Source organism: Siphateles boraxobius, unplaced genomic scaffold (assembly GCF_051911475.1).
Source record: "Siphateles boraxobius isolate OS27281-9 unplaced genomic scaffold, OSU_SipBor_1 138, whole genome shotgun sequence".
NCBI classification, from domain to species: domain Eukaryota; kingdom Metazoa; phylum Chordata; class Actinopteri; order Cypriniformes; family Leuciscidae; genus Siphateles; species Siphateles boraxobius.
Window position 1 is genome coordinate 370,001 of NW_027508742.1, and position 15,000 is coordinate 385,000.

The following is a 15,000-nucleotide window of genomic DNA, read 5'->3' on the forward strand; positions in this document are numbered from 1 at the left end:
TTTCTCCAGCTCTCAAGGTTCAGTCAAACGACCACTCTTCCCGTTGCATAAATAACTCAGTCCATTCAGTCAAAAACTCTTTCCAATCCGTTTGTACACTGCGGGTTCCGGCTGCGTGGCGCGTGCGAGTCCCAGGAGCTTCTCTTAGAGAGCTTTCGACTGATGTACAGCACCGGCCGCTCTTCACCCTCCACCTCCTGGGACAGGACCGCGTCCAGCCCCCTTTCCAATGCGTCTGTCTGTAGGATGAAAGGGAGAGAAAAGTCAGGTGCATGTAAAAGCGGCCCGCCACACAGAGCAGCCTTTATCCGGGTGAAAGCCTGCTGACACTGCTCCATCCACTGGTACGTATCTGGTGCCTCCTTTTTAGTTAGATCAGTCAGCGGGCTAGCGAGGTCCGAATAATTAGGCACAAACCTTCTGTAATAACCCGCTAGCCCCAGGAACTGTCTAACCTCCTTTTTGGTCTTAGGTTTTGGACAGGTCGCAACCGCTGCCGTCTTATCAATTTGGGGACGCACCTGTCCGTGACCCAAGTGGAAGCCCAGATACCTTACTTCCACACGCCCAATCGCACACTTCTTCAGGTTGGCCGTGAGCCCCGCCCTTCCCAGCGTCTTCAGGACAGCACGCAAATGCTGCATATGACGCTGCCAATCATTACTATAGATGATAATATCATCCAAGTAGGCAGCGGCATATGCAGCATGCGGCCGGAGAATTTTGTCCATCAAACGCTGAAAAGTCTCAGGAGCCCCGAACAATCCGAAAGGAAGGGTGACAAATTGGTATAAACCAAACGGCGTTGTGAAAGCTCATTTTTCTTTGGACATAGGAGACAAGGGGATCTGCCAATAACCCTTTGTTAAGTCCAGTGTCGAATAAAAACGAGCAATACCCAAGCGATCAGGCAATTCGTCAACCCTCGGCATTGGATAAGCATCAAACTTAGACACCGCGTTCACCTTTCTATAGTCTACACAGAACCGGACCGAGCCGTCGGAACCAAAACTATCGGGCTCGCCCAGTCACTGCTGGACTCTTCTATTACCCCCATATCCAGCATAGCCTCTAATTCGTTCTGAACTACCTATCTCTTGTGTTCAGGTAAACGATATGGGCGGCAGCGCACCACCACACACGGTTCCGTCTCAATGTGGTGCTGAATGAGGTCCGTTCGGCCAGGCAGGGGCGAGAACACATCAGCAAATTCAGCTTGTAAATTTTTAATGTCAGTGAGCTGGGAGGGTGAGAGGTGATCTCCACCAAGAGCCAGCGCGAGAGATTGTGGTTTTGTGTTCGCTTCTGGCCCGAGATCCTCCTCTCCGCTCACTACCGTCGCCAGCATCACTGACTCGGCCTCAACCCACTTTTTGAGGAGGTTGAGATGATAAATTTGACGTGCTCCGCCCCTATCTGTTCGAACCACCTCATAATTGAGATCACTAACCCGCCATGTGACCTCAAACGGTCCTTGCCACTTGGCGAGTAATTTAGAGCTGGAAGTAGGGAGTAATACAAGTACTTTATCTCCCGGTGCAAATTGACGAAGTCTAGCCCCCCTGTTGTACAGCTGACTCTGTCTGCCCTGGGTCTGTAACAAATTCTCCATTGATAGCCGCCCCAAAGTGTGGAGTTTTGTTCTCAGGTCCAAGACGTACTGAATTTCGTTTTTACTAGCGGATGGTCCGTCCTCCCAAGTTTCTCTAAGAACGTCCAACACCCCGCGGGGCTGACGCCCAAAGAGAAGCTCGAAGGGGGAAAACCCCGTGGAGGCTTGGGGGACCTCGCGTACAGCAAACAAGAGGGGTTCTAGCCACTTATCCCAATTTTTGGCGTCTTCGTGACCAAACTTCCGAATCATGGACTTCAAAGTGCGATTAAATCGTTCCACTAGCCCATCTGTCTGTGGGTGGTAGACGCTAATGCGAATCGATTTAACGCCCAATAATTCGTAAAGCTCGCGAATAGTTCGTGACATAAACGCCGTGCCCTGATCGGTGAGAATCTCCTTAGGGATTCCCACCCGGGAGATTAACGAGAAGAGCGCGCTTGCAACACTTTTGGCAGAAATGTTACGGAGCGGGACTGCTTCGGGGTACCGCGTTGCGTAATCCACCAGGACTAACGCAAAGCGGTGCCCACGTGCTGACCGTTCTAATGGCCCGATGAGGTCCATACCAATTCGTTCGAAGGGGACCTGCATTAATGGAAGGGGGCACAATGGTGCTTTTGGATTGGGCGGTGGATTCACCAACTGACATTCACGACAAGACGCGCACCACCTGCGCACGTTCTCGTGAATGCCCGGCCAGAAGAACCATGAGACGGTTTAGTGTCGCCGTTTGACCTAAATGCCCGGCCATTGGATTACAGTGAGCCGCCTGAAAAAGCATTTCCCGGCGGCTCTTAGGAACTAACAACTGTGTTGTATCTTCTTTTGATTGGGTGTCTTGGGTCACCCGATACAACTTATCTTTTAAAATAGCAAAGTAGGGGTAAGAGAGCGGTTGGTCTGGGTGGAGTACCTGGCCGTCGATAGAACGGACCTGATCAAACGCACGTTTTAATGTCTCGTCCTGGGACTGCTCCAAGGGAAAATCATCGCGCTCTGTGAGGATGGTTCTCTCCAGATCACTCCGTTCCCCAGCAGCAGAAGCCAGATGTCCCGGCTCCGCATCTCCCACCTGAACAACTGCTGTCTTCCCCTTGTTTTTCTTTTTCCAAGAGGCATTCGTGCACAAAGACCCCAATAATTTACTGAAACCCGGCCAATTCGTTCCCAGAATTAGCGGATGCCGGAGGTGCGGGTTAACTAACCATGCGGCTGTTATCCAATGCCCCAGGTTGAATCAGGCTTTGATGAATGGAGGTTTGGTTGCAGCCTGAATCCACCAAAGCCTGATAAGTACCCCCCTTGACACTCCCTGGTATCTGGTAGAGGCCAGCTTGATCGGGGGCAGCCTGCGGCGCGTCGGGGACCCGGATCAGTGTCCCCACCTCCATCACCGGACACCGGTCTATAAAGTGACCTGGGTCCCCGCAGCGCCAACAGGCCGGCCCAGGCCTCCCCGCCGCCCCAGTGGCGGGAAGCGGGTCAAGGGATTGGCGTGGAGAGCGCGAGGCTGCAGAAACCGGGGCGGAGTGGTCGAGCGACGTCGTCCCCCTGGGTGGGGCCCTGGATGCCGGGACGGGTTCCGCCGGAGGCCCTGTTCTCCACCTAGGTGCCGGCCGGGGCATCAGCCCCCCATGAGACCTGGGAAGGGGGACAGGTTTGGGGAGAGAAGGGGCCGAGAGAGAGAGAGAGAGAGAGAGAGGGAGAGAGAGAGACAGATGGGAGGGACTCGCCGACCCCTGGGCACGCCACCATGTGATCCTCCGCCAGTTGGATGGCCTGGTCCAGCCACGTCGGGCGGTGGCACTGGACCCACTGCGCGGTTTTCTTGGGCAGCTTCGCGATGAACTGTTCCAGTACCACCTTGTTGATGACATCCTCGACGTCGCCGTCGGCCATCAGCCATCTGCGGCAGGAGTCCCGGAGCTGCTGCGCCATGACGAAGGGCCGGCCGGACTCGTCCAGGCCCAGGGACCTGAACCGCTGGCGATGTTGTTCCGGGGTCCGGCCGACCCGCTGGAGAATGGCGCGCCTCAGGTCTTCATAGACCAGGAGATTCTGGACTGGCAGTTGGTGGGCGGCTCCCTGCGACTCGCCTGACAGTAGGGGGATGAGCCGCAGGGGCCAGTCCGCTGGGGCCATCCCCGGGCCTCGGCCGACCTCTTAAAGAGGTCCAGGAACGCCTCCTGATCATCCTGGGCCCCATTTTATTGAGAGGCAGGGGCGGGGCCGAGGCCGTAGCTGGATTGGGGACGGCCCGAATCTCCCGGTCGAGCCAGCTCCGGAACAGCTCGCGGTCTTCTTGCTGGCCTTGGAGGAGCAGCTGAAACCGTTGATCCTGCTTACTGATGTTAGTGATGTTACGGATGTTGGTGATGTCAGTGATGTTAGTGATGTTACTGATGTTAGTGATGTTAGTGATGTTACTGATGTTACTGATGTTAGTGATGTGAGTGATGTTTGTGTTGTCACTGATGTTACTGATGTTAGTGATGTCACTGATGTTAGTGATGTTAGTGTTGTTTGTGATGTTTGGGATGTCACTGATGTTTGTGATGTCACTGATGTTTGTGATGTCAGTGATGTCACTGATGTTAGTGATGTTTGTGATGTCACTGATGTTACTGATGTTAGTGATGTCACTGATGTTAGTGATGTTAGTGTTGTTTGTGATGTTTGGGATGTCACTGATGTTTGTGATGTCACTGATGTTAGTGATGTTTGTGATGTCAGTGATGTTAGTGATGTTTGTGATGTTACTGATGTGTGTGGTGTTTGGTGGTGTGTGTGTGTGTATTACAGCTCAGATCTGGGACTGTACGGCGCTGCGCTGTGGAGAGACGCGCCTGTCAGACAGTAAGTGTCACTGTTCTGATGACTGTCTGAACGCCGGAGACTGTTGCTCAAACTACAACAGCGTCTGTAAGGGTGAGTCTTAATTATCAGCAACAGGTCCATCTCTGTGAGGCTGTGCTTTGGACTCATGTTGGTTTATTGAGTTTGATTCGGGTTTGTATTTTCATTAAACCAAACACATGCATACTCAAAACTATGCAGATAGGTACGTAGGTGTAAAAATTTAAAAATAAGTGTAAAAATATTATAACAAAAATTATTTCCGTCTTTCTACTTCAAAATGTTTGTGATGCAGGAGACACGCAATGGGTTCAGGATGAGTGTGTGGACATGAACCCAGCCAAATGCCCTGCCAGGTGACACACACACACACACGCACTCATACACACACACACACACACACACACACACACACACACACACACACACACACACACACACACTCACTCACTCACTCACTCACTCACTCGCTCACACACACACTCACTCACTCACTCACACACACACACACTCTCACACATACATACTACACACTATATAGTTTAATAATATGTCCTATGTCTTAACACAAAACAGAACGTAAAAAACTTTTAAATACATTTACATTTTTAAATACAAACCATTTTTAAGCCTTTTTAACTAGTAATATATTTAATAAAACAGTGAAGTTTTAAGATATAGTCTATCATTAGATTTATGCTCAGTGTTTATGATCTTACAAGGTAAAAAAAACATCAACCCAGTAAAATTTAAAACTTCAAATTAATTTCTGCATTAAAAGATGTCTGATCAAAGTGAAATCATCACAATCATTCAACAACTTTGAATTCAATTACTGATGAAGAAAAGCCCTTTAAAAGTCATAGAATAAAAAAAGAAATGATAAATGAATCACTACGCCACTGAATCAATTCAATCATAAATCATTTAATTGAATCACTGCAACACATCATGGTGAATCAGTTGAATCGTATAAAGGCAGTGATCTGATTTTCTCTCCTCCTGGTTTGATGACTGATCGATTACTAGGAGATTTTTGGTAGGTAGTTTTTTAGTTGTTTATTGATGTGTGTGTTTGTGTGTTTGTGTAGTTTTAAGAGGCAGCCGCTGCTGTTGGTTTCTCTGGATGGTTTAAGAGCCGAATATCTGCAGACGTGGAGCTTACTAGTGCCAGTGCTGGAGAAGATCAGTGAGTCACACACACACACACACGCACGCACGCACGCACACACACACACACACACACACACACTAACACACACACACACACACACGCGCGCACGCACGCACGCACACACACACACACTAACACACACACACACACGCACGCACACACACACACACACACACACTAACACACACACGCGCGCGCGCTCACGCACGCACGCACACACACACACACACACACACACACACACACACACACACACACACACAGACACTCACACACGCACACACATACTCACACACACACACACACACACACGCACACTCACACACGCACGTACACACACATGCACACACTCACTCACACACACACACACACACACACAAACACACTCATTTAATCCATTGAATCTCAGTATTAAACTGTGTGTGTGTGTGTGTGTGTGTGTGTGTGTGTGTGTGTGTGTGTGTGTGTGTGTGTGTGTGTTCAGGAAAGTGTGGTACGTCTGCACCCTTCATGCAGGCTGTGTTCCCTAGTAAGACGTTCCCTAACCACTACTCTATAGCCACAGTGAGTCCTCCCCCCCCCACACACACACACACACGCACACACTCACCCACTTCACATACGCACTTTGTCATTTACGTCTCCTCTGATTCTGCTGAGAAACTTCTGGAGGAAAAGTGATACTGCATAATCGTGACTCATGTGTGTTTTTAACCTATGCGTCAATCTTTCCATATGAAGGACTTCCACTGAACAAAATAAAATCACAAAAACTGCATGTGAAGCTTGACATATGAAATAATAGTCCGAAAAATGGAATTTTTTGAAATGGAACAAAACAGAAGTTTGCATTATGTTTTTTAATGTTTTGTATCATATTTGATGCATCAAGCTTTAATGGCTCATGATATAGTGAGAATATGAAGGAAAACCTGCTCAATTTTATCCAGACTCAAACTAAGCAAATATATGTTTGCTACAGATGCTGATATTTATATGATTTACTGATGCTTGTAATGTAAATCAATTAGTTCTATACAACAGAATAGCAGATACTGACATAAAATGCATATAAATATCAATATCTGCCAATAATATTTCCTAAAATCAGCCTAAGATTCCTCACCATTATTGTGATTAGTGTTCCCTTTGGTTGGGCACTTGGAACTTCATTTATATTATTCTGATTCTCTTCCAGTTGATGCAGTGATGCAACATGAAATCACAGTTATTTGATTTCAAAGGAAGTGAAGTAATAAATATTATATATATTTATATTTAAATTATTTCCATGTTCTTAATGAATGTATTTATGATGCTTAACATAACTATCATGTTTAATAATGATCTTTTTACATTTTAATTGACCCTTCGCTAAGCCACGCCCGAAAACCGCCACTGGCCAATCGTGTCTTAGCAACCGTAACTAGGCGCGGGAGGTCTGGCAAGCTTTCGAGCGAGGGAAACATGCTGAAGCGTTGTGTGTATGGATTGTGCAATTCTGATACCCGGTATCCTAAAAGTTTGGACGGGGGAGTGGAATTTTTTTCCTTCCCTAAAATCTAATAGAAATGACGGGCGTGGATCCAGCAGTGGGAGACCACATTCACAACTAAATGTCGACGATTAACAAAAAACACCTGTTGCTTGGAAGTTGGAAATAATTACGGTTCTTTGTTCATAATATAAGTTTTAACGTAAAATAAGACGTTTAAAGACAAGACGGAGGCTCACTGACATACTTTAAAATATATTTCAGCATTTTGTTAATCGACGGCCTAAGTCCTGACTGAGTAACTTTAACCCAATCCGATCGCGGCTCTCCCGGTGTTAGTGTTATTCCACAAGATTTATGGATAAACTGTTTGATTTATAATTATTAGATTAGTTTCACATTTCACTTACCCTGCTGTGCACGAACACAGCTGTTCCTCGATTTGTGTGTTTCCCATATGAATGGTCAGCGTATGAGGCGGCGGCTGCTGCGACTATAGGCTTTAGCTTCAATTTTTATTAAATTATTCTCTAATCGGTTGCATATTATTCCGTGGATATATCGCTCGAATGCACACTGCAGTCCCTTTTGTCTTGCTCTCTCAGATATTTCACATGTTCGCCAAAACTGACTAATTATCTCATTGGGAATGTCTGACACCGGTGCACACACACTGTAATAAACGTGCTAGAAGCGAAAGCTTGACAGGCGTAGCAACAGTAACTAAGGAGGGCGGAGCTTAGCGAAGGGTCAATTGCAAACACTTATGGCATAAACTTTTAATTGTGTTTATATAATCCCTCTATATTTGTGACAATATCTTGCAATTTTGCTGAGTCACACACAGACTTCAACATTCAGCATGCAAACCACAACAATGGTAACAAGTTTTTTTTTAAATTAATTTAATTAATTAGACCATTGCAATTTTATTTGCTGTCTCTTGTCAGTATAACCCCAATAACGATAGCAAATACAATTTTAATGGTAAAATAAAGCCAAAAATGGTAAAACAAAGCAATTAATTTATTCATGCCGCAATGCACTCTGGGAGTACACTTCCTCAGATCACAGATAGAATTAAGTTGACAAAACTTAAATAGATTAAGTAAGAAGAATGTGTTGTAATTAAGTTATGCTTACTTACTTAAATTAAGGCAACGAGTTTGCACAATTTAATTAATTAAACTGAACTAATTTGTTTTTACAGTGTATGATATGCGCTTTGCTAACTCTTATCTTGTATAGTATTTAGGGCTCTAGATTGTTTATTAATAAATCAGCCTTTTAATATTGTGATAAATGGCTTGATGTTCCTCGTTTGCCAGGCGTTTTAGATGAAAGCCTCTGCTGTACGAGTGATTATGAATATGACTGTGTAGGTGTGTGTGCAGGTGATGTGAGTGTGTGTGTGTGATGTCAGAGGTGTGTGTTGTGATGTGCAGGGTCTGTACGCTGAGTCACACGGGTTGGTGGATAATAACATGTACGACCCAGTGTTCGACGCCTCCTTCAGTCTGTCCAACAGCGAGAAGAGCAATCCCAGATGGTACCAGGGCCAACCGGTACACACACACACACACACACACACATACACACACACAAACACACACACATACACACACACACACACAAACCCGACCCCTAAAACCTACCCATCTCTCACACACACACACACACACACACACACACACACACACACACACACACACACACACACACACACACACACATACACACACACACACACAAACCCGACCCCTAAAACCTACCCATCTCTCACACACACACACACACAAACCCGACCCCTAAAACCTACCCATCTCTCACACACACACACACACACACACACACACACACACACACACACACACACACACACACACACACACACACACACACACTCCTGTACTGACCCCTGACCTCTGACCTCAGATCTGGAACACTGCCATGTATCAGGGCCTGAAAGCTGGAACGTTCTTCTGGCCGGGATCCGACGTGCCCATTAACGGGAGTTTCCCAGATCTCTACATGGATTACGACGGGTTAGTTTGCATCAGACACACACACACACACACACATCATGCGCTCTCAGCCGGCAGGTTAGTGCGTCAGATTCACTGATAGTATAAACACACTGATCCGCTCGAGAGATTCTTCAAAGCTGGAGCTCTGGAAGGAAAATTCCTGCGGAGTCGGAGTTCCTCACACAACCTGCGTAGAAGTTCCTCGGATTACACACACTGCCAAACACTCTTCCTCTGTGTTTCTGTCCTGTTCTCCAGTACAAACACCTAAACATTCGTAAATCAACATGCATTTATTTACTTGAGAAGAAAAATTGCTGAAGACATTAGGGTTTTAAATTGCTCTAAATGAAGTGAGTTACAAACATCAGCTGATGGGGTCAAAATAATGAACTTAATTCAAAGTGAAAACACACTTATTTTTCTCAGCCCTTTGTCAGATATGTGTACAAGTCAGTGTGTCAATATTTCAGCAGAAACGAATATCACTAGTTGACAGGTCAAACCTAGTGCACTCAAACATACACACATTTAGTGTATCGGCTCAGATTTGAACCATTAATCCCCCATTACATACTGTGTGTGCGTGTGCGTGTGTGTGTGTGTGTGTGTGTGTGTGTGTGTGTGTGTGTGTGTGTGTGTGTGTGTGTGTGTGTGTGTGTGCAGTAAGGTCCCGTATGAGGAGAGGGTCTTCACTGTTCTACGGTGGCTGCAGTTGCCAGAGGATAAACGGTAAATCATCTTCATCAGATCATGTTGGTTTCGCTTCATGTGTTTGTGTTCACACCACCTCCACTCCAGTACGAATAACTAAACATTCTTAAATCAAGACACATTAACTTCATCATTATATCACACTCATGTTCATCTGTAGTTTGATCCCTCATCTTTGTTTCTGCTGTTGTTGGTCCTTTAGTCCGGATTTCCTAACGCTGTACCTGGAGGAGCCTGATAGCTCTGGACACAGTTTTGGACCCGTCAGTGGAGGAGTGAGAAAATACACACACACACACACACACACACACACACACACACACACACACACACACACACACACACACACACACACACACACACACAGACACACACACACACACACAGACACACACACACACACACAGACACACACACACACACACACACACACTCACAAAACACACACACACACACACACTCACAACACAGACACACACATTCACACACACACAAACTTGTGTTTGTTCTTCCGTTAAGACGATGACCAACTTCATCCGATGACAGATCCGATCTTGGAAGTGTGACCTGTTGGTGAAAAATGGCTACTATGCAAATGAATCTTTCGGGGCATCCAAACTTGCTTGTGATCTTCCAGATACCTCATGGCTTACAGTGCCGAATGCCTTGTTTAAATCAAGCGGCAACCTTCCAATCTCTCTCTTGAATCCAACACTGAAGTGATGTAAACTGCAGTTCATCGACTGGCCACTAGAGACCGGCTGCAGAAGAGAGGCTATCCCATAGACCCTCATGTTAAAATGCCCAATTTTACAGCAGAAATAAGCATGTTTAAAGCCTGGTGTAAAAAGTGGTTTTGGTCTATAAAGCAAATTTTGCCCTTCATGACGACTGTGAGGGGATTAATTTTTTTATAACTCATCCGTTTAAATTATATTTAACCTTTAAAGTTCTGCATAATTAAGGGCGTGGCCACTTGAGTGACAGGTGGATTGCCCCTGATGTCACTACTAGCCGTTTGTCTGCTGTCTGTTAGCATTATGTCACCTCAGCTAATCCGCCTTGCTGCCTATTTTCGTTTATCCAGGAGTGACGCTGCCAAGATGGCGACGGCCGGCTCTGCCGTCTTCAGAAATGCTCTTCAGAAACTCTATGAGTGACGTCACACACACTACGCCCATAGGTTTTTACAGTCTATGAGTTAAATCCACGAACGTGGTGTAGAGCTCAATGCTTTGTTCCTGGCGCTTCTCTGGAAGTAGTATCATGTTTGCTGTTCCTCGATTGTTCCTGAAGCCACACTGGCTCTCGAGGATTAGGCCTTGCAAGGATTTTCCTGTGATGCAAAGGAGTGAAATTCCTCTGGTTTTCTCACATTCTGTGTTACCTTTGTGTTTGTAGAGGCGAACTATTGTGGGATCCTTGAAGTCTTGAAGGAGAGGTCCTTGTGCCCACATTGTTTGGAGTAGTTCTGTTGGCTTGTTGCGCAGGCATGATCCAGAAGCTTTGTAGATCTTGGATGGGATCGCATCAGCTCCAGTCACGTCAATTTATGTAGCCTTTTTACAATATAGATTGTTTCAAAGCAGCTTTACAGTGATAATAGGTTATTGTTCATCTAAAGTAAGTTTTTGATTGATTCAATTCCATGGTAAAATCATTAGTTATTAACTTAGGGGCCTTTTACACGACCCCTTTTTAAACTGAAAACAGAAAACTTTTAATGTGTCCCCGGGGAGGTGTGTACAGATGAAGGACCTTCGGGGAGGTGTGTACAGATAAAGGACCCCGGGGAGGTGTGTACAGATAAAGGACCCCGGGGAGGTGTGTACAGATGAAGGACCTTCGGGGAGGAGTGGACAGGTGAAGGACCTTCGAGGAGGTGTGTACATATGAAGGACCTTCGGGGAGGAGTGGACAGGTGAAGGAGCTTTGGGGAGGAGTGGACAGGTGAAGGACCTTCGAGGAGGTGTGGACAGATGAAGGACCTTCGGGGAGGAGTGGACAGGTGAAGGACCTTTGGGGAGGTGTGTAAAGATGAAGGACCCCGGGGAGGTGTGTACAGATGAAGGACCTTCGGGGCGGTGTGTACAGATGAAGGACCCCCGAGGAGGTATGGACAGATAAAGGACCCCCCCCAGGGAGGTGTGGACAGATGAAGGACCCCGGGGAGGTGTGGACAGATGAAGGACCCCAGGGAGGTGTGGACAGATGAAGGACCCTGGGGAGGTGTGTACAGATGAAGGACCCCGGGGAGGAGTGGACAGGTGAAGGACCTTCGGGGAGGAGTGGACAGGTGAAGGACCCAGGGGAGGTGTGTACAGATGAAGGACCCCGGGGAGGAGTGGACAGGTGAAGGACCTTCGGGGAGGAGTGGACAGGTGAAGGACCTTCAGGGAGGTGTGGACAGATGAAGGACCCCCGGGAAGGTATGGGCGGATGAAGGACCCCCTGGGAGGTGTGGACGGATGAAGGACCCCCGGGGAGGTGTGGACAGATGAAGGAACCCAGGGAGGTGTGGACAGATGAAGGACCCCCGGGGAGGTGTGGACAGATGAAGGACCCCCGGGGAGGTGTGGACAGATGAAGGACGCCGCGGAGGTGTGGACAGATGAAGAACCCCTTGGGAGGTGTGGACAGATAAAGGACCCCAGGGAGGTGTGGACAGATGAAGGACCCCCGGGGAGGTGTGGACAGATGAAGGACCCAGGGGAGGTGTGTACAGATGAAGGACCCCGGGGAGGAGTGGACAGATGAAGGACCTTCGGGGAGGAGTGGACAGATGAAGGACCCCTTGGGAGGTGTGGACAGATAAAGGACCCCAGGGAGGTGTGGACAGATGAAGGACCCCCGGGGAGGTGTGGACAGATGAAGGACCCAGGGGAGGTGTGTACAGATGAAGGACCCCGGGGAGGAGTGGACAGATGAAGGACCTTCGGGGAGGAGTGGACAGGTGAAGGACCTTCAGGGAGGTGTGGACAGATAAAGGAGCCCGGGGAGGTGTGGACAGATGAAGGACCCCCGGGGAGGTGTGGACAAATGAAGGACCCCAGGGAGGTGTGGACAGATGAAGGACCCCCGGGGAGATGTGGGCAGATGGAGGACCCCCGGGGAGGTGTGGACGGATGAAGAACCCCCGGGGAGGTGTGGACAGATGAAGGACCCCAGGGAGGTGTGGACAGATGAAGGACCCCCGGGGAGGTGTGGACAGATGAAGGACCCCCGGGGAGGTGTGGACAGATGAAGGACCCCGGGGAGGTGTGGACAGATGAAGGACCCCCGGGAAGGTGTGGACTGATGAAGGACCGCCGGGGAGGTGTGGACAGATGAAGAACCCCAGAGAGGTGTGGACAGATGAAGGACCCCAGGGAGGTGTGGACAGATGAAGGACCCCCGGGGAGATGTGGGCAGATGGAGGACCCCCGGGGAGGTGTGGACGGATGAAGAATCCCCGGGGAGGTGTGGACAGATGAAGGACCCCAGGGAGGTGTGGACAGATGAAGGACCCCCGGGGAGGTGTGGACAGATGAAGGACCCCAGGGAGGTGTGGACAGATGAAGGACCCCCGGGGAGGTGTGGACAGATGAAGGACCCCAGGGAGGTGTGGACAGATGAAGGACCCCCGGGGAGGTGTGGACAGATGAAGGACGCCGGGGAGGTGTGGAAAGATGAAGGACCCCTGGGGAGGTGTGGACAGATGAAGGACCCCGGGGAGGTGTGGACAGATGAAGGACCCCGGGGAGGTGTGGACAGATGAAGGACGCCGGGGAGGTGTGGAAAGATGAAGGACCCCGGGGAGGTGTGGACAGATGAAGGACCCCGGGGAGGTGTGGACAGATGAAGGATGCCGGGGAGGTGTGGACAGATGAAGGACCCCGGGGAGGTGTGGACAGATGAAGGACCCCGGGGAGGTGTGGACAGATGAAGGACGCCGGGGAGGTGTGGACAGATGAAGGACCCCCGGGGAGGTGTGGACAGATGAAGGACGCCGGGGAGGTGTGGAAAGATGAAGGACCCCTGGGGAGGTGTGGACAGATAAAGGACCCCGGGGAGGTGTGGACAGATGAAGGACCCCGGGGAGGTGTGGACAGATGAAGGACCCCCGGGGAGGTGTGTACAGATGAAGGACCCCCGGGGAGGAGTGGACAGATGAAGGACCCCAGGGAGGTGTGGACAGATGAAGGACCCCCGGGGAGGTGTGTACAGATGAAGGACCCCCGGGGAGGTGTGGACAGATGAAGGACCCCGGGGAGGTGTGGACAGATGAAGGACCCCCGGGCAGGTGTGGACAGATGAAGGACCCCGGGGAGGAGTGGACAGATGAAGGACCCCGGGGAGGTGTGGACAGATGAAGGACCCCCGGGAGGAGTGGACAGGTTAAGGACCTTCAGGGAGGTGTGGACAGATGAAGGACCCCGGGGAGGTGTGGACAGATGAAGGAAAGATGAATTATTGAAAGATGAATTAGAAGTTTATAATGTGTTATGTGTATGCTAGGTCAAAGGAGCTTTGTCATACGACAGCTGGTTGATGGTTTGTTGAAGTTTGAAAGTAAAAGAGGGTGTCTAGGTCTTCGTTGACATCGACCTGTTGATTGATTCTTCCCAGATGTGCGATGATTGTTAAGGAAAACACTCCACCCACTGCTGGAGAATCTGGGAAGCAACAGATGATATGTACTTAAAAAAACGTTCTGCGTCAAAACATTTGTTGACATGCTTGTGTGTGTCTGTGTGTGTGTGTGTGTGTGTGTAGCTGATCATGGCTCTGCAGGGTGTGGATAGAGTCATCGGTCAGCTGATGAATGGCCTCAAACAACTCAACCTTCATCAGTGTGTCAACATCATCATCGTTGCAGATCACGGTAACACACACACACGCACGTGCGTTTAGCCTCGGAGAAACTCTCCATGTGCAAATGTGACATGTGTGTGTGTGTGTTTGCAGGTATGGAGGAGACCAGCTGTGAGCGTAAAGAAGCTCTTCAGGATTTTGTGGCTGATGTTGATCATCTGTTTGTCAGTGAGGGTCCATTTGGACGAATCAGAGCAAAAGACAAAACACACACCTGTAAGTCAAACACATAGTTCAGAACTGGAAAAAGTTTTTCACTCAGAAA

At 48.7% G+C, this 15,000-nt stretch overlaps 1 protein-coding gene across 1 annotated transcript in view; it reads left to right on the plus strand.

The window, feature by feature from the left end:
• Positions 1 to 15,000, plus strand: part of LOC143738115 (venom phosphodiesterase CdcPDE-like) — an 81,802-nt gene that overhangs the window by 42,747 nt on the left and 24,055 nt on the right. The window contains exons 4-13 of the mRNA XM_077230036.1: positions 4,418 to 4,543; positions 4,767 to 4,827; positions 5,563 to 5,660; positions 6,130 to 6,209; positions 8,586 to 8,705; positions 9,076 to 9,185; positions 9,834 to 9,899; positions 10,084 to 10,156; positions 14,637 to 14,745; positions 14,829 to 14,951. Coding sequence (XP_077086151.1) covers positions 4,418 to 4,543; positions 4,767 to 4,827; positions 5,563 to 5,660; positions 6,130 to 6,209; positions 8,586 to 8,705; positions 9,076 to 9,185; positions 9,834 to 9,899; positions 10,084 to 10,156; positions 14,637 to 14,745; positions 14,829 to 14,951 — 966 coding nt within the window. The remainder of the gene's footprint in view (positions 1 to 4,417; positions 4,544 to 4,766; positions 4,828 to 5,562; positions 5,661 to 6,129; positions 6,210 to 8,585; positions 8,706 to 9,075; positions 9,186 to 9,833; positions 9,900 to 10,083; positions 10,157 to 14,636; positions 14,746 to 14,828; positions 14,952 to 15,000) is intronic.